This window comes from Primulina huaijiensis, chromosome 2 (assembly GCF_012295235.1).
Source record: "Primulina huaijiensis isolate GDHJ02 chromosome 2, ASM1229523v2, whole genome shotgun sequence".
Taxonomy (NCBI): Eukaryota; Viridiplantae; Streptophyta; class Magnoliopsida; order Lamiales; family Gesneriaceae; genus Primulina; species Primulina huaijiensis.
Window position 1 is genome coordinate 3,615,958 of NC_133307.1, and position 23,934 is coordinate 3,639,891.

A 23,934-nucleotide genomic window follows, 5' to 3' on the forward strand; every position below is an offset into this window, starting at 1 on the left:
GTAGGTGTTTGCGGGCTAAAAAAGTTGTGTGAATGATATTTTTCTTTAGAATTATGGCCACTAGTATCGCGACTATATGACAAATTATAGACTCACTAAACATATAAATACGTATTTTTCAAAATGGATTTTTAGCATATCAATATAATTATATAAAAGACAAAGTTTAATATTTCTTGTTAAGAAATAAAATTAAATAAGCCCAAAGTTATTTTCTCACTTAAATGAACATTTTTTGAAAGTTTTTATATATTTGAAATATAAAAGTATCTTTTTAATGATCTGTTCTATCAATTAAAATTGGATTGAGAAAATATTATTATTATTATTATTATTATTATTATTATTATTATTATCATCATCTATTTAAAATTCTATAAAAGCCCAATTTGGCTTACACTGGTACGATATTAAATATCATTCAACGCCCTAGCCCACGAGAGCATTCATCCCTACTTGCGAAGTTCTGGCTTCATACCTGAAAACCCTAACCCCATTGATATCCACTGTCCTGTTCACGGCGTGACGGCGAGCTTGTCTTCGTCGGCGGTAAATCTCCGGCGTCTGTCTGTTTTCGACTGTGATATCATGTTTTGTTTTATATCGTATACTTCAACGCCTGACCGCGCATAATTGTGATGGATTTTATCATCCGAAAGTGATTTCTTGTTCAAAGCCGCGATTTTAGTTGCAAAGTTTTATTATTTTATGGATTTAGAATTTCCAAAACAAAGTTTATTTCTTTCCCTGTTTTGATTTGTCGCTTAATTGTTTGTTAATCATTTTTTGTTGAAACATGATAGAAATTTATGTTAGCTTGTTTCACGCAGTCCCGTATTGGATTTGGCTTCTTCTTTTCTATGTATTCCTTCACGAAATTTAGTTACCATTTTTCATTATGATGGACCGTACCGCTGCATAATCTGTTGAGGGACAGATGAATCTTGGCACTTATGCCGCAACCATTGTATATTTAAGCAGTGATGAAAAGTGGTCCCAAATAATGAACAAAGGACGTGAGCACAAATTTGCGTCAAGCAAAAGATTAATGTGCATGTTTTCTGTAATGTGGTAAAATGGCGGGGATTGCATTCTTTTTTCGTCCCTTTGATGGTGCTGGTTCATTTTTTTGTGTGGATAAAAAAAATATAACTTAACGTTTGTACTGCTAGTTGGACAATTTACAAGATTCATTCAAGCCTACCGCTCGTGATCGCTATGCTTTCCCTTTTTTCCAACAATCCTACTGCTTGTGACCGTTATTCTTATCTTTTTTTCCAATAATAATGTGTCCTATTGCTGCTAATGTCACTGCTGGAGTTTTTTTCTGTACGCTTGGTGTATGTTCGTTAGATGGAGTTTTTTGACGGTTGTGCAGTTTGAGACGGAATTCATTAAACTTCCTTAATTTCTATCTGGGATTCAAATCTGAAATGCCAACTTTATCTGATTTAGATACTTTTATACATGTTTCTATTCTACCTTGTCTATGCAATTGCTATCTATGCCCGCTTTGCTTTTGCTAAGATTTGAATGTGTAACTAGTACTACACCCAGAAAGGTACAATTGTAATTTTTTATGATTTGTTAAGAGCGTTTACTTTTTCTCTACTTGTAACAGAGAAAGTTTTCTTGTAATTTCAATAAAACTAACTGAACATTTATGCGGATTATCGATTGAATGTAGTGCCTATCGTCGACAGGTGGAGATCATTTAACCACTCAATGAGCAGATGATGTTCCTGATTGTTGATTATTGCCTCTTTGACACCTTAGTTTATGTACTTTAAGAGAATTTTAGATGGATGATTTGGAGGTGTAATTATGAGGATGCCAATTAGAGGGAAGCCAGTTGATCAAAAGTTTTCGGTTGATAATTGCATAACTGCTATTTGTTCGTCGGTTACAGGAAAGATTCAATTCATCTTGCTTCTGCAACTTCTCAACAATTACCAGGATCTTTGTAGGAACGTTGACTGTCGCCGGAATCAATGGATCCTGGCCGCTATGGTGTGCAGCAAGGATGGGAACATAACAGCGTAATTGTGGTTTCCTTTTAATCACATGATATTTGAGAAATTAGGCACATGTGATTCTCCATATTTTTGCGGCATCTCATCCTTATTGAATATATGAGAGAAGCCATGGAACAGTGAGGATGTGGAATCGTCCCTGTCTTTAGCATGATTATTAATTGCTGATATCGCTTATCCTCTTGAATCCACAGGCCTTAGAGGGTTATGGTGCCGTTCACGATTCAGGTTTTCGGTGAGTGCAGTTTGATGCTTAATAGTCAAGAGTTTAGTTGGTTTCTTGTAGTGAGATAGAATATTCTTGAGGCGCATACTCAACCGAATGCAGTTGAAGGTTGCTCTTGGATAGATTAATAGCAAAGTAAATTTGAGGCGTTAATGTTTTCCTTTTGTTTTTTCTCTCATTATGTTTATAACGTTAAGGTTTTCTAATAGCTGCAGTATTGTACTTTACCTTGTTTCATCCGCTTGTTTCCTTCATTTCTTTCACCTTATTCTATTGTCCATCCTTGGTATTTTTTTGCAGGGCTGGTGGATCATATGTCGATCGGAGGTTTGTAGATGAAAGGTTCTCGAGGGACAATGTCTACCCAAGGGGATCCTTACACCGGGACATGTTGGAGAGGGATAGTTATCCTCCTCCACATTCAACGGTTAATATGTGGCCACAAACAAGGAGAAGAAGCTACGAAGAAGAATATTCTATTGAGAAGGATTACAGACGACATGAGAAGCTGTATGTTGATTCATGTCGATAAATGGTTTTTTTTTTGTGACTCTGATAAACTACGACTAGATTGATCTATATCATGATTGGAAACACTATAACATATAACTGTAACTGGACTATTGACAGTTCTTGTGATGATGGATTTGATAGGCCTGGTAGATACGGAGCCCGTGACCGAGATGACTATGCATATGATGATTATGACTATGATTATAGGTCTCGTGCTTCTCATCATGGCAGGGAGGATAGCCATGAAAGAAATTATGATTACGGACGTCAAAGTTATGATTCTGATTATGACAGAGATGATAGGAGAGAAGGCAACTGGAGAAGGCGTGAATCTCGAGATCGTGAGCGTGACAAAAGAGGTCCGAGTTGGGAAAGGGATGGAAGTCCGTATGGAAGGCATGAACATTCTCGATCTCGTTCTCATGGTCGGGATGATCGTGCTAGGTCAAGGTCTCCTCTAGGTAGAAATCATGGACGAAGTCATAGGGAGGACAGCTATGATGACAGCTGGCATGGGAGAGACCGACATAGAAATCACAATGATAGATATCATCATGACCAATACTCTGTTGTATGCTTCATTTATACGACAAGTTGCTTTAGTTATTTTCTTCTCTTGTTTGATAGATTTGATCCATTGCGCTGTCTCTTTATAGGCTCCCTCTGCTACTGTTGTTGCGAAGGGTCTTTCTCCGAAGACCACTGAAGAAGATTTATATCAGATCCTTGTAATTACTTAACACATACAACTTTTCCTTTAATATTTCAATATGTGATTTGAATACTTGATTTGCATCAATCGACCTGTTTCACATTCACGATCTTATTTCTTTAAAAAACAGGCTGAATGGGGACCCCTACGACATGTTCGTGTCATTAAAGAGAGAAATTCTGGCATTTCTCGCGGGTTTGCTTTTATTGACTTTCCTTCCGTGGTATGGAAAGTGCAAAACGTTCTGTTAATATGTTTGGTATTTGTTGAATGCTGTGAAATATGGAGCTTGTTATGTTAAGCAGGATGCAGCTCAGGCGATGATGGATAGGCTTGGGGATGATGGTCTTCTCGTGGATGGTAGGAAGCTCTTCTTTGAATACAGGTATAAGGAACTCGTTCCAATATTTTGTCTGTCCTCAGTCAGCTGACATTAATTTGGCGTAGCTGAATTGGTTGAAAAGGTAACAAATTAATGAATTTGATGAAATACCGAGAACATTAAAATACACGGAGAGTTCCGAAGTTTCTCTTATTATTTGACCTTGAGTGTAGTCGGCAAAAGTTACATGTTTTAATTTATTTAAACAAGAAGTACTAGTTCACCACCAAGCAAAAGAGAGGATTGGAATAACTATGGTACTATCTAAAGGAAACTGTTGGGAATTATTGGGAAAAATTGAGCTCATAATTTCTTGATGCGTAGAGATAAAATAAACTTGCTGTCTTTTGCGATGGTCTTATTATAATATTTTCGAGTAAGGGCGATATCAGAATATTCTGCACTATGCTTTTGTATCCTGTATCTGCTTTTATCTTCTTCATTACTGCGATGTTCAAATTTTACAAGCTTGGATAATTGAATTATTTGCTTTCTTCTAAAGACTCTAAACTGCTAGATTGAACTGATTTGAAAAATTGCTGATTAGTTTCTTATATTTTAATAATTCGAATTCGGCACCAATTTAAGCTTGTTATTTATTACTGATGAAACTCTGTCTACTGCTGTAACATAAATTTTACTTTCATTGCAGTAGCAAGCCAACTGGGATGGCTAGTGGATCTATTGGAGTAGATAGTGCACCAAGATCGGGTCATGGTAACCGTAAAAGTGTCTCAGTGCCATCTGATTGGATGTGCACCATATGTGGTTGCATCAATTTTGCTCGGCGAACATTCTGTTTTCAGGTTTAATTTCTCACCCCTAGTTGTGTAGAATATTTTTTCACTTCGAGATTTAGTTTTTTGAACTTTGTTTTGATTTGTGAATTCTCTTGCTCTCTCTGTCTTAGGGAAAAATTTCCCTCTTAGCTAGTTTACCCCTTCTCTGAAAAAGAAAAAACCTCTACATATCTTTGTGCCTGAGAGGTTATGTGTTAGCCATTCAAAATATTGAACCCTCTGTCCATCACTTTTCAGTGTAATGAGCCTAGAACTGAAGATGCTCCTCCAGCTGACATGACATCATCAAATCCTGCTCCGATTGGCAAGAAAGGAGAAACAGGTTGGTTTATGGTGCGCTAGCATTATTAATAAACATAACTTTTCTGCGTTCAATAATTCTTAAATTGATATGCACTTTAGGTCCTACATATGTTCTTGTTGTTCGTGGGTTGGATGAAAATGCTGACGAGGAAATGTTGCGTTATGAATTTTCTAAACATGCTCCTATCAAGGTGCAGTATTTTTCCTTTGTTGTGTGCTATTTTTTTAATCTGCCTTTCAGTTTATATATACAATAACATAATCAAAATTGCAGGATCTGCGGCTTGTTAGAGACAAATTCACACATGTCTCAAGAGGATTTGCTTTTGTGCATTTTTACTCGGTAAGTACAGAGTAATTTTAGTGCATGTTCATGAATAACGAATTCCAATTGTGGTGCTAAAAGGATCAGAAGTAACGGTAAACGTCTCCTTCCAATTATATTTTTGTGTAATAGCCAGGCTTTTCACATTGGTGGTTTTTAGTATTTTTCGCAACAAAATGATTTTATTGTGTTTTCGGATAGTCGACAAAAGAAATGTAATATTACAATTAATTCTGTGGAACTGAAAGAAACGTGCTTTAATAAAGTGATTGACAGGACTATTGTATAGAATTTTGAGCAAGGTTTCTGAATATTCTGTTGGTTGTGAAAGGTAAATATGTGTTAACATATCAGTATTCGGGGACTTAGTTTCAAAACTTAATAAATGTTTGTGTTGTAGGGGCTGTATGAATATACTTGCCGAAGAGAGTACGTAAGAAGAGACTAATATAATTCCTTCTGTCATCTATTAAGATTTTGCTTATCCTTGATTATTAGGCGACCTTTTCATGAAACATGTGCAAATATTAAAGCCACTTGATGTTGAAAGTTGAAAGTAGCACAGGGTGTGAGAGACTGTTTAATTAATTGTCTAATGAATTCCGAAAAAATGGCTTGCAAAACTCGATGTATCATTTAGTGTTTGTTCTTCCATGTTACTCTGAAGGCATAAATATGTATGAAATTGGTTCTGTGGATTGTGATCTAATTGTTGGTTTCTGATTCTTTGATGCCCTTTTTCCCCGTCTTGAGAGATTCTCCGACTTCCGGAAAAGTTAGCCTAATTTTCACGAAGCTCTGATAACTGCATGGGCCATCGGAAAGGGCATCTATTTACTATGAATTCCTCAGTGCACTTTCTTTTTCTGTTTATTTTCTTCCCTCTAATCTCCAAAATAAGATGTTCAAAATGGGCGTAAGAGCTATTGTTCACTGTAATAATTGGTTTTGTAGTCTCTCTTTTGTCCCTGGATTTCATGAATGTTTTCATTCCCTTTGAAATCTCATCTTTCTGATTATTCTTTTAATGAGGACTAGTATTTATTATCAATAAATTTGTCTGTATGTCGACTTACCTTAAGGTTGAGGATGCTACTAAAGCACTTGATGCGACAAATGGCACTACTTTGGAGAAAAATGGTCAGATCCTTCGAGTTGCCTATGCCAAAAGTATAATTGGGCCTGGATCCGCAGCTTCAGGAGCTTCTCAGTCTAGCAGTCTCGCTGCTGCTGCAATTGAAGCGGCAACATTTGCCCAGCAGGTTTGCTATCCCCTTTTCTGCAGCACTTACAATTATTTTCATGTCAATCAGCTGTTTTTCTTCATGTCCTATTAGCATTCGTTTTGAAGTTTTTCTTTTAACTGTTAGTGCTAAGGTATTGATACCCAGGAAATTCATTTATATTTATATCTTTAGTGAATAGGTTCATTTTACTTGCATTAATAGTTGCTAAATGTATGTCTGTAACTTTTTTCTCTCTCTCTTGTATGTCTTAGTTTATTTGTTCTTTCTCTCTCTCTCTCTCTCTCTCTCTCTCTCTCTCTCTCTCTCTCTCTCTGTGTGTGTGTGTGTGTGTGTGTGTGTGTTGTNGTGTTAAAATTTGTTGGCATCCTTCAAACTAAACCATGGTATGGTCTAATGTTAGTTTGCATTCATTTTTTTATTCCATGATACTTTTTGATGGGATCGTACAAATAAGAGTAGCAGGTTAGTTATAAGCTTTTAATAGTCGCTGATTGATGTATTGTATTATATGTTTTTTCAATTCCTGCTAGTATTTGTCTCACTCATCCACACGTTCCTATCTATATGAGAATCTGATGGATAAAAGTTTGTAGGGTAGGGTTCTATAATTTTCCTAGTGAAGAGTGTAAATCTATGTAGCACGGATACCTTAAATTTTTTTTTTTGAAGTATCGGATACGGATACAATCCGCGTGTCGGATACCTCAAAATCCGTGTCATTGACTTTGTTTAGGGTTGACCAGCCGGATACGTTTTGGACACGGCGAGGACACGCAATGGATACGTTTTTCGGATACGTTTGGGCAAAATTGCAAATATTTAAAAGTTTTAGGGGTTAATTAAAAAAAATTAAAATTTCTAATGACTAAATGGAAAATAATTTAAAATAAATTGGGCTAGGCTTTTGAATCCCTAAATACATTTGTCCGTTTTTTCATTCTATTTCTGCTCAATACTAAAATTATATAAATATAAATATATATAATATTTATATATATTTTAATGATTGTCGTATTTTAACCGTATCGTGTCATGTATTTTCAAAATTTGACGTGTCGCCGTATCTGTATCGTATTCGATACGATACTCGTACCCGTGTCCATGCAACATAGGTGTAAATGGCATTGATACCTGTTCTTGCAAAGTAAAATTGAGAATCCGATGGATAAAAGTTTGCAGGATAGGGTTCTATAATTTTCCCAGTGAAGAGTGTCGTGGTATTGATACCTATTCTTGCAAAGTGAAGTGTTGGCTTTCTTCCTATGTAATATATACCTAAGATAGTGGACCTTTTAAACTTTACTCTTATGCAATCCATACTAGAAAGTAAAGGATGTCATGTATTTTAATAGTGGAAAGATTATATGATCTGGCCAATGAGGTGTGGCCTATGAATTTGTCCCTGTGATTTTCGTCGTGAATAAAATGCTGGATGATGGAATTTTGATGCCAAAAGCCTGTACTGCACAACACAACACAACACAACACAACACAGAGAACTTGACTAGGCTCCACATATAACTCATGGATAGGCTATTTGATTGAAATTGTTGTCTTACATGTATTTTCCATATAGAGATGCAATTCATTACAATTAAAACTTTTTTTATTTTTTGGTGCTGGTTCTTGAATCTTGAGCCATACTTTTAGCAGTTTTTGTGAAGTATTGGTTTACTTCTTCTTCTTCTTCTTTTTTTTTTTTGACAATTTTCTCTCATTGAGTCTTTATCACTTCTCGAAATTCCTTGTTTTTGACCTGGTGTACTTCATCATCATAATACACATTGGATCGAGCAAACTGAAATGTTGCATTCGAATGAAAATATTCTACTTTCTGCTGATTCATCTTTCTTGTTGCATGACAGACAATTTGTCTAATTTGATGATATAGTGTTATATTATGTTGATATAGAATTCCTGTTGGAAAATTTTAATGGAGAAAAATATTGTCTTCACTGAAATACTTTGGAACATGTATTATTTTCGACCTTTTGAAATGCTTGGGATATCATTTCCTCCTACAATTCCTAGATCTGGTGGTTGTTTCTTTTAAATGAAATGTAAATAATTTGATTTTACACCATCTGCTCCATAGGTTTATATTACGACGGCAACAACAGTGCCTGGTATTCTTTTGACCACACAACCCAGCAATATATCCCTTGCGCTAATCAGAGTGATGAAACAACTGAAAAGCAGATTGAAACTTCCAAGGCGTCTGATGGTTCCTCCAGTAGTCGGAAAGTTGTAATATCTGCCCCAGCAGCTACCATAACAGCAAATGAGAAATCTGCTTCATTACCCGACGCCGTTCAGGCAGCAGCAGCAGCAGCAATAGCTGCTGAGAAGAAAGAGAAGGAGAAGTTAAAAGAAATAAGACTAGCCTCCAAAAGTAGCATCTTGGCTAACAAGAAGAAGATGAATAATGTTTTAAGCATTTGGAAGCAAAGGAGTAACGAAGGACAAGCACCACGTGTGGCTCTTGATGACAATCAACTGTCAGTTTCATCTGAAGAAAAAGCTATCCCTGCATCATCAACAAAGAACAAGTTAAAAAATGAAGTGCTGACAGCAAAAGAATATGCTATGGCTTCTTCAGGCTTTACAATGAGTGCCGTGACACAATCTACAAACTTGGAATCTCAAGAAAAGGCAAGGTCTGTTACTACCAGTTCTGCAGGAACTTTAAAGGGTGTTATCAGAGGCTCAGGACTGAGGGTGGTCAAATCAGATACCCTTTATACAAGTTCAGCAGAAGTTCCTTCCACTTCTTCAATCAGTACATTTAGCGCTGGATCATCTTCAACAGTCGCAGATATGTCCACAACAGTGGCTCCATTCAGAACAGACGCATCTGCCTTGGGTGCTTATGCACAGCCTGTTGCTAGTGGTAGTAAAAGAAGATTCTCAGAAATGCCGTCTTCTTCTGTTTTAAATAAAGAACAGTCACAAAGTACTTACAGGGATCGTGCTGCTGAACGGAGAAATTTGTATAGTTCATCAGCTTTTGGAGATGACATTTCAACTGGGGTTGGAGATTCAAGTAAGTGGTCTTCAGTTTCTCTTAATACCATGTTCTCTCTCTGTGATCAATAGAATTTTGTCGGTTCATTGTTGTATCTAGAGTTACTTGGGCATATTGCTCAGAAATTTGAAGGATCTAATTTTGCAATGGGGAATTGTTGGAATATCATGGTCTTAGCATCAACCTTTGACTATTGTACTTAAATAAAGATTTGAGAAGGATCTTATCCATTGGGTTCGATTGCTAGTTTTATTTATCTTCGGACTGTGTATTGACTTGTGAGAAAATTTATGTTCCTGTTATCGATGGGCTTCAAGATCGAGATTCAACATATAAAAGGGGCGTGGGCGTCATGGCTTCTATGCCTTTTCCCCCTGGTGTTGGAGGTGGACGTGTTACTGGAGATTTGGATGGTCAGAGCTATGATATTATCACAGCGGACAGGGCAATTGATGAGAGCAATGTAGGAAACCGGATGCTACGAAACATGGGATGGCACGAAGGCTTGGTACCATTTCTCATCCCTATCTTGCACAACTTTCATTTATTTTCCAAGAAGTTGAAAATTTTATATTCCACCAATTAATTTTTGTCAACAAATTCCCTCACACTGCAAACTCGATTGCTTTACTTATTTTACCATCTCCCTTTCATTTGTTACATCCAGTGGTGTATATTGTCCTACTTTGGAATCGCCCTCTTTAAATTTGGAAACCTCTGACTCGTCAGTATCATTTGTTATATAGTGGCCATCCACGTTTAATTTTTTACTTATCCTGATCCGACTTATGGGGTTGGAATTTTTGTGGTTTTTTTGTGTGTGTCAATCCCATGTTCAGGGACTGGGGAAAGATGGCAGTGGCATGGTAGAGCCTGTCCAAGCGCAAACCATGGAAACCAGAGCAGGTCTAGGTAGCCAACCAAAGAAAGTGGACCCAAACCTTGAGGTGCAGGCAGGAGATAGCTACAAAGCTGTTATTCAGAAGAAGGCCATTGCCCGGTTTCGAGAAATGTCATAAAATGACCGGATATTAAAACAGTAAGCATGTGTGCTGATCTTTGCAAATATAATTTTTCATGATTGCTTTGTGTGCAGGTGCTATTTATAGAGCCCTGTCTGCAATAGTACTAGCTGAAGTCAATTAACCTGTTTATTTTTATCGGCAATTCTCATAGTGCCCATGATTGTAAACTCGGTGAGTTTCGTGTATGATCATGACCTCGCAACTTGGTGGGTCTCTCTGCGTGCCATTTCTTGAGCCATGTAGGATGGGGGATACGATGAAGGAGCTTTTTTTTATTAAACGTGCGTTTCTTTTTTCTTGGATTGATTCAAATTCACTAGTAATGCTCAATTTCCTGATTTTACCATCCATGACAAGTTATAGATCTATAGTATTTATGTACATCGCTGTGCTCATGATTTTACCGTCAATGCTTTCGACAAGTATTTTAAAAACGTTTTAGTTTTTTAAAAATGACAAAAACTTGAAGTGTGTATATACAAGATTTCTTCAAAAGTTTTATAAAACAAGGTTTGACATAAACAAGCCCTCTGACAAACTCACGAAAGCATGTCTTAGAATTGTCCAAATATTGTGTTTTTATTGTCATCATCCTCGAACACTAGCTCTCTTTTAGGTGGCTTTTTTTTTTTTTTACAGTCTAATGATATTTGGGAAGTTTAGGACGATTCAACATGAGATTAGCTGACCCTGTTGTTAAAATAGTCATACATAATATATACACACACACTGCGCAGCTTTGTGTACAAGTTCGTCCGATAAGATGTTGATAGAGAAAATCGAACTCCTGAACATTGATTAAACTTTCACCTACTCTATCAACAGAAACGACTCATGTTGATAGCGAGAATCGAAATCATGGACATTGATCAAACGTTCACTTACTCTATCAACATAAACGACTAATCCAATTACTTTTTCCTTTTGATGGACTCTGTATTTAACTGAAATTCTTTTCTTTCATTTAGTGTTTTGATTTTTTGTGTGACTAAAAACCACATGATTAACTTTATTTCTCACGAGGTTTGTCATATTTAGAAACATATCCAATTACACTTAAATATTACATTTATCACTCTTGAGGTTTATGAAAAGTAATAAATAAATCCAATAATTTTTAAAAATTACGAACATCCAATAACTCAGATCTTCATCCATCAAGTTTGTATTTCTTATATTTTAAGAGTTTAAATGTAAGATAAATACAACCTTGAGAGATTCTATGTAATTTTATAAGTTATTAGATTTATCTATTGTTTTTCGCGAAACAACACAAGACTCGAAATATTAAAATTATTATGACCCCAGTCCCCTACATAAAAATTGAATTTTATTTAAAATACTCGATTAATTTGTTTTAACCAATTTTTTATAACAATAATTGAAACTAAATAAAAATTAAAATCGAACAACCAAATTAACAAAATAGTTCGGTCGATTATTTCAATTTAACCAAAATTTTATGTGCCGCTAAATTTAGGTGTAAACGAATCGATCCGTCTTGAAAAAATATATTATTTGTATTCGAAATTATCAAATTCGTGATGATGAACATGTTCAAACATTTTTCGAACCGAACTAGATCTCAAATTGTTTTGTTAAGCAATCTTGAGCAGTTAAATATTTAATTAATATAATATAATTATATATTAAATAACATATTTTCAACATTTATTTTCGAGTAGCTCGCGAATATGTTTGAGTATTTTGAGCCAAACTCGAACATTTATTTGAACCGAATTCGAGCCAAAAATATTAAAATTTTTAATATTCAAATGGAAATTGAAGAGAGACCAAAACCAAACTTCTCCTAAATGATAGGACGAAAAGAAGGAATTAGCCGAATGATCTGGTAGATAGATTCTACTTACGTGGGCATTACCCTCAATTCATTTCAACGGGTAAGATCTTGCTACACGTACAATTTAAAAAAAAAAAAAATCATATATATGCATGGGCAAATATTGGCCATCCATCCTATCATGGAGTCAATATCCACGTGGATATGATGGAATAAACCGAAAGATCTGCCCATAAAAGTTGATTGGGCCGAAAAAGGACACAAAACTTGGACGGATTCGGATCGTGGCATTCTCCCTTCCCCCAATTTCATCATGATATTCCGTGAAAGAAACTACTTTTTTTTGGGTATCTCCAAATCGTAACCCTAATTTCAACCAATGATGATTATTTTCTATTGATTAACCAATTGCCCTGTCGGGATAAAGTGGGAAGCAATGGACAATCACTTTGCTCATAATCTCTTCGACAGGCGCTCCATAACCAAGTCCAGAAACCCTGCTGTCAGATGGGTCAGAGAATGGTAAGGAAGAAAATTCCCAGTTCTTACTACTTGTTGATATTTCTGTATAAAATTTACCCTGGGTTTTGATAGACTTGACCTCTTTTTGGTATCTGATAAGGAATTGTGTCTAATGATTGGTTGTTACCTCTGATGAAGGATTGGAATTCATCTTCTTGGGCATTGTTTTCTCTTTTTCGGCAGTATTTACAATAAAGTCTGGGATGAACTGTTCTCTTTTTCTGAAGCATTTACCAGAAAATCTAGCATCAACGCAAACCATGTTTGCATCTTATTTTTTGTTTCTATCTGTGAGAGAAACCTTAACATGGGGGGACAATAGATGAAATGATTATCTGCGCATCTGCCAGTTCAATTTCATTATCTCTAATAGTGTTGGAATGAAAACATGCAGGATTTGTTACTATTGTTTTTGTTTTTGTTGGAAAATCAAAAGGGATACATTTAATTGAAACAAAATTGAAAATTTACTGGACTTCGTATCTTTAATCCTTTCTTTCATGTCTTCTAATTTTTCAATTTGAAACCGTGGATAGATCCATTTTTCACTTCCTATCTTTTAGTTATTTACTATTTATTCAGACATGTCTGTCAGGATCCATTGAGTAAAATATAAAACTAAGAAATTATATTTTTAAATCTACTTTTATAGAGAAGCATGCATCCTCCTTAGGTTTGGCTCTATACACGGCAACCTCCCCTCAGAAAAGAAGAAGATTGAGATAGGAAAAGGAGTCCTCTGCTGAATTAAGCGTAGTTTGTGGTGTAGCATTGATATTTGCTCTAACAGATTGGGGCAATGCTTAGAAATTATGAGTGCCCGTGATATAATTGTATCAGTTTGATTTTTTCTGTAAGTTGTACAGTGTGCTCATTTTCACCTTTTATTGTATTGAGTATGTGATTTAATTTGATTAAGTTTGTACCTTTTGCCTTGCTGCCTTGTTGTGGCGCATTTTAATCCCTGTGACCTTGTGAGAATCATTTGTCTGGAACATAAACAAAAGCATCATGGCCAATGAAAAGGATTTTTCGGCTTTGAATCATATTTGGGATGACTGCGATAAAAAACTACTGAAAAATGGGTTTGTTGGTCCATTTAAAGTGAATTTGGACAGATAATTTGAACAAGGTGCTTTAGAATGGGTTTTTGGGCATGTTCTAGTTGCTTTTTAAATTATTCAAAAAGTCAGAAATTAGGCACTGGTTACCTTTTGCTTAACTTTGTCTGCCAAAAAATGGTTTTTAAATTTTTATTTTGTATATCCTTTCTTAAATTTGCTTTTAGTTGTATTTGAAATTAATGTTGACTTTTTTAATCCAGTTGCTCCTGTTACCAACTTTGTATTAGTCTTTTTTTTAATACGAAACTTAAATTTATTAAAATATTAGGTCGGATTACAAAGGAGAGTAATCCTTAGAACTTGATTACATAATCAACATAACATTTCTAAACTAAGATCAGCAGCATACAAACTTCCAATGAGCATTTGTATTAGTCAGCTGGTTGTGTGGTTTCGGTTTTAATTTATGAATTGCTATTCGATGAGCATTTTATTGATTTTTGCTCCATCTCCTTTAACTTTTAAAAATTGACAATATGCAACATTCTTGCTCTTTGATTTTGTTTCATACTTTATTAAATGTTTTAGTAAACTTCTCTTACCTGTTTGCTTTGCTCTAGGGTGCCTCAAGATCTTGTCGCTACTGGTGGGAAGTGTTTGGTTTTGAAATGGGTTAATGGTTAGTTTCAATTTCCTGTTCTATTAAGCAGATGATGGATTTCTTTAATTTTGTTTTTATTCCAAATGGGTAGAATTTTTTTTGTATGGAATTGGCCAAGATGTAGCTATATGTGATTGTTTTAATTTTTCTTTGGTTGCCTTAAACTCATTGCATTCTATATAATGATAACTTGTTTCTTCTTTAGGTATGCCATATTGTCTCTATCTAGTGCTTATTTCCTATCCTTTGCTTTTGCTCAATTGTACCTTGAGTCGCTGCCACCTTGTTGGGGAGGTTATACTGGAGACTCATTGATTTGTAACTCAAAAGTTTTTACTAGGATTCAGACTTTATTAATGAGAGACATAATGCACAAGATTTGACTTCTAGTAGTCATCAATAGAAAACAAAGAGGTCAAGAAATGAATAAATGATTTAGACATTTAGTGATTTAAAGCTATTTCCTACCTTGTTAAGGAGGATTTGCATGGGGCTTAGTTATTTGTAATTTAACATTTTTCATTATGATTCAAACTTATGAGAGAACTAATGTCCAAGTAAATGACTTCAGGCAGGATCAGAATAGAAGCAAAATGGTCAGGATATAATATGTATTTTTACAAATTGTAAACTGAGTGATGCAGGGACTTCAAAGAAGTAAAAGAACGAAATAAAAAACAAAGGCACACAAATGATGTGGAAAATTCTTTTTACGTCGAAAATGGAAGTGCCATGTACACGGAGAGAAATAAAGTTTTATATTTTATATATATTTATTATGTTGACAGGAGAGATCTAATTTACGTCGAAAATGGAAGTGCCATGTACACGGAGAGAAATATTGTTTATATTTTATATATATTCATTATATTGACAGCAGAGATCTAATTAATACTGCCTCCCCGCAAACTTGATTAACTCATATAGAGATGTTATTGTAACTACCTAGTGAAGGATGCACTGGAATGTTTAATATTGCTGTTGAAGATGGTGAGCTAAGCTGTTCTGCTATTACCGGGTGTAATGAAATTAAATTGAAACAAATGTTCATTTGAAAGCTTTGATGCACAGTTAGTTGGCAGTATTTCGTTCTCGGTAAATTAATTGAGTTGATCTTTTTTCTGAAAAAGCACTTGTTTATGCATATAGTTTACTACTAACAGCTATTATATTTTTTTATTTCCTGAGGATGATTGGAAATCAATTGAAAAAAATCTGATTGTAGACCTTCAGACCTAGACTGTTGTCTTTTAGGAAGCACCGACTCTTGAGCTACTAACTTATATCTGGACCTTCTTCATAAGATACTCTTTGGGTACACCTAACTAGACTAATTTCACGTATCTCAAACTTATTTTGCCATATCAATTGCATATTAGACATTTAAGTAATTTCTAGTATGAAATTACTGTACCAGTCAGTTGGATGATGTGACACTGATTTCCATTTGTTTATTTTTCTTCAGAGTTACACATTGATATTGATTTTGCCTTTTCCGTATTCCACTGAAAATTTTACTTAACTTGTGAGCCAGAGGCTAAATCTGACCCGTAAAGTGTTCTGTTTTTAGAGGCAACATTAAAGGCTATGAAAGACAAATCAAAATTGCCTGAAGCAGTAGAGCCCGAACCTGAACCGACGACAGAAGTTTTGTTTCTTTGTAGCTATGAGGGTTGTGGAAAGACATTTATTGATGCTGGAGCTTTGAGGAAGCATTCTCACATTCATGGAGAGAGACAATATGTTTGCCATTATGAGAATTGTGGAAAAGTAATGTGGCTCCTTGTTTTCTCAATGAACTATATGAAATTTAACACATTTTAAATTGTTTTTGCCACATTTCATGTTTGATGAGTCTTTCTTTCATATTAAATAGATTTTATTTTGCAGAAATTTTTGGATAGTTCAAAGCTAAAGAGGCATTTTTTAATTCATACCGGAGAGAGAGATTTTGTTTGTCCCCATGAAGGCTGTGGTAAGGTGAGTATTACCTTCTAGGAGGATATCGTGTAAAACCCCTCCTCCCCCACATCCACGTGCATGCACCAGGGTCCTCTTAGTAGCCAGAAATTAATCATATCATTAAATGCATAAGTCTGAGTCTCGATGAATTTGTGAGGATGCCATTTTGTTGTAGACAAATTGGTAGCATACAAGTAGATGCATTCTGTTCGTCTTCAACAACCTTGATATATTTCAAGAATACCATAGATTGGAAATTTTAATGTAATGTCCCTTCCTAGTATTCTGTTACACATGGCTTGTTTTCTGATGCTTTGAGTCAATATTTGTCAGGCATTCTCTCTGGATTTCAATCTAAGGTCACACATGAAAACACATTCGCAGGAGAACTATCACCTTTGCCCGTATCCTGAATGTGGAAAACGATATGCGCACGAGTATAAGCTAAAGAATCACATTGCTTCTCATCACGAGAAGGTGATACATTTTCCATCTCTTTTCAAGTTTTAGTACTTTCCTTTTTTGTGATTGTTTTGATCACATCATTTAATGTTCTCTGAATTTTGCTTTTTACTTGTACCTTTTAGCTATTTTGTTGGATGGTTTCATTTTTGGAACCTAAGAGACTCACTTCTGGACTCTGGTTATCCTGGTTCCACGTAGATAAATTGTGGTCCCTAATGATTCCAAAATCACTAACATTTCATGGCTCCAACTTTTTGTTGAAAACAAACAGCCATGGAATTCAGATGTGTTTGCTTTTATAAACATGAGGGACAAAAACTGATGAGTTTGTGAGAGGATCAAATCTAGATTTGATACAATGGCATACTTAAGGGACCGAAAATGAATTTAACCAACTAAATTTTTTACCCAAGCAGCTGTATTAATAAAATCTTAAGCCCGAGCATAGAATCGGAGAAGACAAAGTTCGTTGAAATTTCCTTTTTAAGATATAGCTGGGTTATTACATTTTATGTCATTATGAAACAATTATTTGCTTATGTTCAAGGTGAGAATTTAAAGCCCAAGGCATTGCAATAATATACACAAGAAGGTCAGATGACTTTAAAGATCATTTTTCTTTTTATCATACTTGATAAATATTTTGAGACAAATGCATTAAAATGCTTGAAGAAGATCATGTGCTCTCTGTTCCTTTTCTTCCAAAATAATCTGAGAGAGAGAGTCACAAAGTTAATTGAACTGCCGAGACAAATTGGTGTAGAGTTTCCGGTTTCAATGGTTAAAGGTGGCCTTTTTCCTCTTTATAATAGAGGTAACTTAAAGATCATTTGCAGCAAGACTTTTATAAGATTCAGGCATTGAATTTATGTGGCTCTGTGTAGAGATATAGATTCACATGAGACTTATAGCTGCTACTCTTCTGTCATTTTTAGCTCTTCTGTAATGTTCCCCAACTTGGAGTCTTGGACACAATGAGATTGTAGGGCTGGAAAATAATATCAAGACAATCACAAAGTGATGTGACATTGGCGATTAACTTGGGAATTTTTTAATTAAAGCAAGGTGTGGTTTGTTTGGACAAGCCTTGGTCTGACAAAGGGCAGAAATATGATTTTTTGGGTTTAGCAGCCTCCTTTAGTTATGTTAGAGTTACGGGATGAACACTTTATGCACCTATCTCCACAGACTATGCTTCATCCATGGAGTATTGGCAAAATGTTTTTACAAGTCAGAATTTTCTCCTGATTCCATCTCATCTGTTGTAGTCCCTTTCCTATATGAAACATGTTCGGTTCCCAAGCTGATAAATTTTGAAATGGAAGGGAGACCAATTACTAACATGAGGGACTAATCTTGGTTAGGGTGAGTACCCCAATCGATCTGGGGGCTTAAGTAACGGGACAAAAATGATATATGCTTACTGTTCATACTTAGATTAAGGTTCTTGTGAACTTCATAGTGTGGTGGATGTTATTAAAGGACCAAAATGAAATCACCCCTCTTTTTCGTTGTTGATGCTCTGATAAATGGTTCTTGTTAACTCGAAAAATAACAGGTATCATCAGACATTCACGTCATTTCTCCTTTTTCACATTGAGCACTACTAATTATTGTCTGTTGCAATGCTGGGAAAGAGAAATTAATGGTTCTGAGTTTGCCTGGACATATTGAAAAGCTTTTCTACATATGATATACGTACTTTAAAGTTTCACTTTTGATATCTTGTTGCTGCGACATGCAAGTAGCTTGAACTCGGGCAATTTACACAGAACGGTTTAGATGATGTCAAATACACCACACCAGTGGAAAAACCAGCGAAAACTTCAAAATCTAACACTGGAGCTTCCGGACCTGCATCATCAGACCGCCCGTTCGCATGTCCATATGAAGGGTGTGAGAAGGCCTACATCCACGAGTACAAGCTCAATCTTCATTTGAGACGAGAGCATCCTGGCCATTTTCCAGATGACAAAGCCAAAAACAACACGCGAGCCAATACTGAAAATGAGATAGATGAAGGGAGTGATCAAGAAGCATATACTGGAAAACGTGGGAATGGCAAAGTTCAGAAACAAAGCAGGTCAAAGCCAGGTTTGAAGATGCCTCCTTCAAAAGTGACTCAGCGCAAAACTACTACCACATCTTCTGCCAACTTGAATGTGGTGAAAAAACCTTGGCCTGTTAAAGACGAAATGTACGATGAAGAAGATAGTGAAGAAACGGAAGAAGAGCGAGATAACTTAGCAGAGGGAGGATGGAGGTATGGGGAAAATAATGATGATGATGAAGAAGAGACAGAAGATGAGGAATAAGCGTGTAGTTTAATCGGTGTTTGAATGCCTTCCTCTTGAAATGAAAGAGGTGTACCATGATTAGAAGACTTTAATCGATAATGCTTTGTATACACAAAGAAAGATCAATAAATAATCTTAAGTTCATAATTTTGGAAGTTTAAGTTCACTTTTTTCAGAGAATTATGGTTGAACGCTGGGTCTAAACGCATTGAATCGGGCCAAATAAAATTTTATATTCGAGTTCGATTAGAAATTTGATAATTTTATTATCTTTGTTCGAAATATTTAAAAATGGTTGCGAGTTTTTTGAAAATAAAACCTCAAAGTAAATTTATTTGATATATAATTATATAATATTAATACTCACGAGTGGTTTTTGAACTTTCGAACGAAATAATTTGAGCACGATTTTGGTTCGAAAAAAATTTGAATATGTTCGAGTTCGGGTCGAATTCGATAATTATGAATGTAAATCAAATATTTTTTGAGTATGTTAGATTATGTCTTATCTTCAGTTAAACTAAGGTGGTAGCCTAATCGAAAAAGTTGAGCTTGTGTACAAGCCCACTTTTTTTATAAAATCTCGATGATGGATAGAGAAGTTTTGGAATCCTCGTCGCGAATTTCATATGAGATATTCAAAAGAGATACTAAGGGCAACTCCAACGCTGCGTCAATGCTCCAAAACACCATTTTGGCGCAACGTTCAATGCTCCAATGGGGCCGCGCTATTTCGGTCTCCTGCGCCAAATTGGCGCGGGGGTCATTTTTTTTTTAATTTTTTTAAATGTGTATTTATTATAAATATTTGTATTAAAAATTGTAAATATTATAAAATAATAGTATAATATTTATTTTAATAATTAGATATTTAATCCTAAAAATTTTTAAAAATATAATTGTTGATTTTTAAAATATTTATTTATTTATGTTAATTATTAATATTTAAAAACTAATTTGATTTAATGATTTTTAATTAATATAATTTAATACAAATACAAAAAATTACTATAACAATACAATTCATAACTAAAATGAAAAATATAATTGAAATACAAATGCAATTTGAAACACATAATTCAAATACAAATATAAATACAAATACAAATACAATAAATAAAAATACATTTAGAAGATAAACTTAAATATTATTATTATTATTTAAATTTATTAATAATAAAACATTAGTCATAATTTAAATATATTAAATAAAATATAATATTTAATATATGTAAAGTAAATGAAATATTTCGAGAATATTCTTTTTGGTGTAAGATTTGAAGTAAATGGGTTGGAGATGGATGTTGTATTTGGTGCAGAAATCGCACTATTTTCGTGTAAAATTTGCACCAAAATAGATTTTGTGGTTAGAGATGGCCTAAAGTTTAAAAAGCAAAAGTCGTGCTAGCAATATTTTATATGTTCATAGTATATCTACTACATGTAATAGAGTTGACCGAACAAGAGGTCTTATTTGGATATTAAGTCAAGCTATACCTTGCTAGGTTCGCGTAGTATTTCACTCCATAACCACAACTCATCCGTCCACTCCTTGAATAGTTAAGAAGAAAAATAGATATATACTTATTGAAAACTATTAAAGCTATGATGTTATAGTTGGACATTGATATATTTATTTTTCATTTTTTGTGTTTCAATATAAATGTGCTAAAACTAGATTCATAATTTCAAAATTTGAGAAACAAAATATTATATGACAAACATTGATAGTCATTCATTAAAATTAAGTTGATGTATGTTAAGCTGCATAGAAAATGTTATGAATTATCTAATGGCAAAAAATAATAATACATGAATGATAATTATAATATAAGAAGTGTGAAACTAATATATATTTTACTCTAAAGTTGATTTTACAAATCTATCCTTCGTTTGGTTTTACATTTGTTTAATTTATCGCTATTATTAACCATTTTGATCTTTTATTAAGTAATTAATTATATTTTTTAATGCAATATTTGATCTATGAGAAAATATTATATCTATCTATACATACAAATTAGCTTTATCAACATAATAATTCCGACACTATGGACAATGAATGTCCCTACATAACTACATCACATGATAGTTTGACTTATAAAGATTGGAGTAGTATTTTATGCGACGATCTCACGAATCTTTATCTGTGAGACAGGTCAATCATATCGATGTTCACAATAAAAGTAATATTCTTAGCATAAAAAGTAATACTTGTTCATGGATGACCCAAATAAGAGCTCTGTCTCACAAAATACGACCCGTGAAACCGTCTCACGCAAGTTTTTGCCTAAAATTTAAGGTTTGGTATGATACAAATAATGCGATTAAAATATTTGCGATAAATTTATGTAGTATATCATTAAAACGTTTGACATTGAATTTTGTTTTTTCGAGAATGAAAACAAGTATGCCTTGGGTTTTTTTTTGTTTTTTATTTTCAGGTTTTGTATTTGTATATGCTACATTCTAATTATTCCTTATTAATATATATTTTATATGTAATATAATTATAAATACATATTACCATATGTTGGATATTACTTCAATATATATATTAATGTAATGTTCCCAAAACACCGAATATTTGATTGAGACCGTAAGGACATGATTGATATGAATTATTGGAATAAGATACGAATTAAATCAATTTTAAAATGGAATGACATGTGAGTAAGAATGGAATGATGATTATATTTCAATAATTGGTAAAAAAAAATTAAATGAAAAATAAATGTAATGAAATTATTTTTAATAATCAAATATATTTTTTAATTAAAAATTCAAAATAATAATTTACTCAATAAATATTATTATTATTATTAAATTATTTGATAAAATAACTATCATTTAATAAAATTAATTTATTTTAATTAATAATATTGACATTATTATTAAATTATCATCATTTTATTTTTTATTATAAGTATAATTATTAATAAAAAAATAAAAATATATAAAATAATTATAAGTATAATTATTAATAAAAAAATAAAAATATATAAAATAATAATCATAATATTTATTATTTATTCTTGTTGTTGTTATCATTACGATGAATATATATTTAAAATATTTAAATTAAATAAAGTAATTTTTTTGTAAAATAGATAAAAACTGAAATTGAGAATGATCATTTTCATTTAAAATGGGTAGAATTATCACTCTCATGAATATGAGAATACATTTTCATTGGAATGAATATTCTCATTCATGTGTTTTACCAAGCACAGATATAGTAAATGAGAGGTGAATGCCCATTTTATTTCCACCTACAAAAGCATGTCCTAAGGACATGATTGGTACGTTTGAATGAAGGCAAAAACTTGTGTGAGACGGTCTCACGGGTCGTATCGTGTGAGACGGATCTCATATTTGGGTCATCCATGAAAAAATATTACTTTTTATGCTAAGAATATTACTTTATATTGTGAATATCGGTAATGTTGACCCGTCTCATAAATAAAGATTCTTGATACCGTCTCACAAGAGACCTACTCTTGAATGAAAAAATGAATAAAATCAATTTCAGAATGGAATATGAGAGGGAATGAAATGAGAAATTTATTATATTCCTATTATTATATCAAAAGAAATGAAAAATGAATGAAATGGAAATATTTTTTTATAATCAAATGATATTTTATTAAATATTAAAATAATTGTTAATTACTATATATTTATCATTTATCATTAATAATAATATTATTATTAATGTTTTCGCTATCAAATAATAACTAATTATATTTAATTTTAAAATATCATATTAAACGATAATTTTAATATTATTATTTTATTTATTTATTATTATATTATTAATAATTTCTAATAATTTATTTTTGTCATCAAATAACAATAATAGTTTTTATATATATTGTTCTTATAAAATTTGTTATCATTTTATTACTAATATTATTTTTGCTACTATTTGTGATATTTATTTATTTATTATTAGTATTAATTTATTAAAATTGATTATAAAAGAAAATAAAAATTCCTATAATTAAAATATTTGAAAAATAAAAATATAGCATATATTGATAAATATGTACAATAATAAATATAAAAAATAAATAATAGGAAACTTTCCGATTTGATAATTAAATTGGAAAGTTTACAAAATGAAAATAGATAAACTCAACCCAAATGGTATGAATGTCTATTTCATGTTCATTGGAATGAGTACTCGTTCTAAGGGAGAACCAAGCATGTAAATAAGAATGAGGTTGGGAAGACCTATTCTATTTTCATCTCATTCTCATGTATCAATAACGTCTCAAGAGTTAAAAAATATGAGTAGGTCTCTCGTGAGACGATCTCATGAATCTTTATCTGCGAGACAGGTCAACCATACCGATATTCACAATAAAAAGTAATATTCTTAGCATGAAAAGTAATATGTTTTCATTGATGATCCAAATAAGAGATCCGTCTCACAAAATACGACCAGTGAGACCGTCTCACGCAAGTGTTTGTCAAAAAATATTATTTTTTCTAGATATTTTAACTAAATCTTTAAAGAGGAAGAAAAGTAAGATCAAAGTAAGTTTCGAACTGTAAAAAAAAAAAAA

General features: G+C 33.3%; 2 protein-coding genes across 2 annotated transcripts; both read left to right on the plus strand.

The window, feature by feature from the left end:
- The first annotated feature begins 406 nt into the window (after positions 1-406).
- On the plus strand, positions 407-10,901 carry LOC140971894 (SUPPRESSOR OF ABI3-5). The gene is made up of 16 exons (XM_073434425.1): positions 407-549; positions 1,704-2,039; positions 2,228-2,268; positions 2,560-2,769; positions 2,890-3,343; positions 3,429-3,500; positions 3,615-3,707; positions 3,790-3,869; positions 4,519-4,672; positions 4,904-4,988; positions 5,069-5,160; positions 5,244-5,312; positions 6,377-6,621; positions 8,617-9,584; positions 9,884-10,074; positions 10,406-10,901. The coding sequence occupies exons 2-16, from the start codon at positions 1,992-1,994 to the stop codon at positions 10,583-10,585; spliced, it is 2,982 nt and encodes a 993-aa protein (XP_073290526.1). The 5' UTR covers positions 407-549; positions 1,704-1,991; the 3' UTR covers positions 10,586-10,901.
- A 1,731-nt stretch (positions 10,902-12,632) lies between these two features.
- On the plus strand, positions 12,633-19,543 carry LOC140964630 (zinc finger transcription factor YY1). The gene is made up of 6 exons (XM_073424493.1): positions 12,633-12,914; positions 14,599-14,657; positions 16,210-16,409; positions 16,530-16,619; positions 16,935-17,078; positions 18,839-19,543. Exons 1-6 carry the CDS (start codon positions 12,829-12,831, stop codon positions 19,379-19,381), a joined length of 1,122 nt encoding a protein of 373 aa, XP_073280594.1. The 5' UTR covers positions 12,633-12,828; the 3' UTR covers positions 19,382-19,543.
- Positions 19,544-23,934: the final 4,391 nt, after the last annotated feature.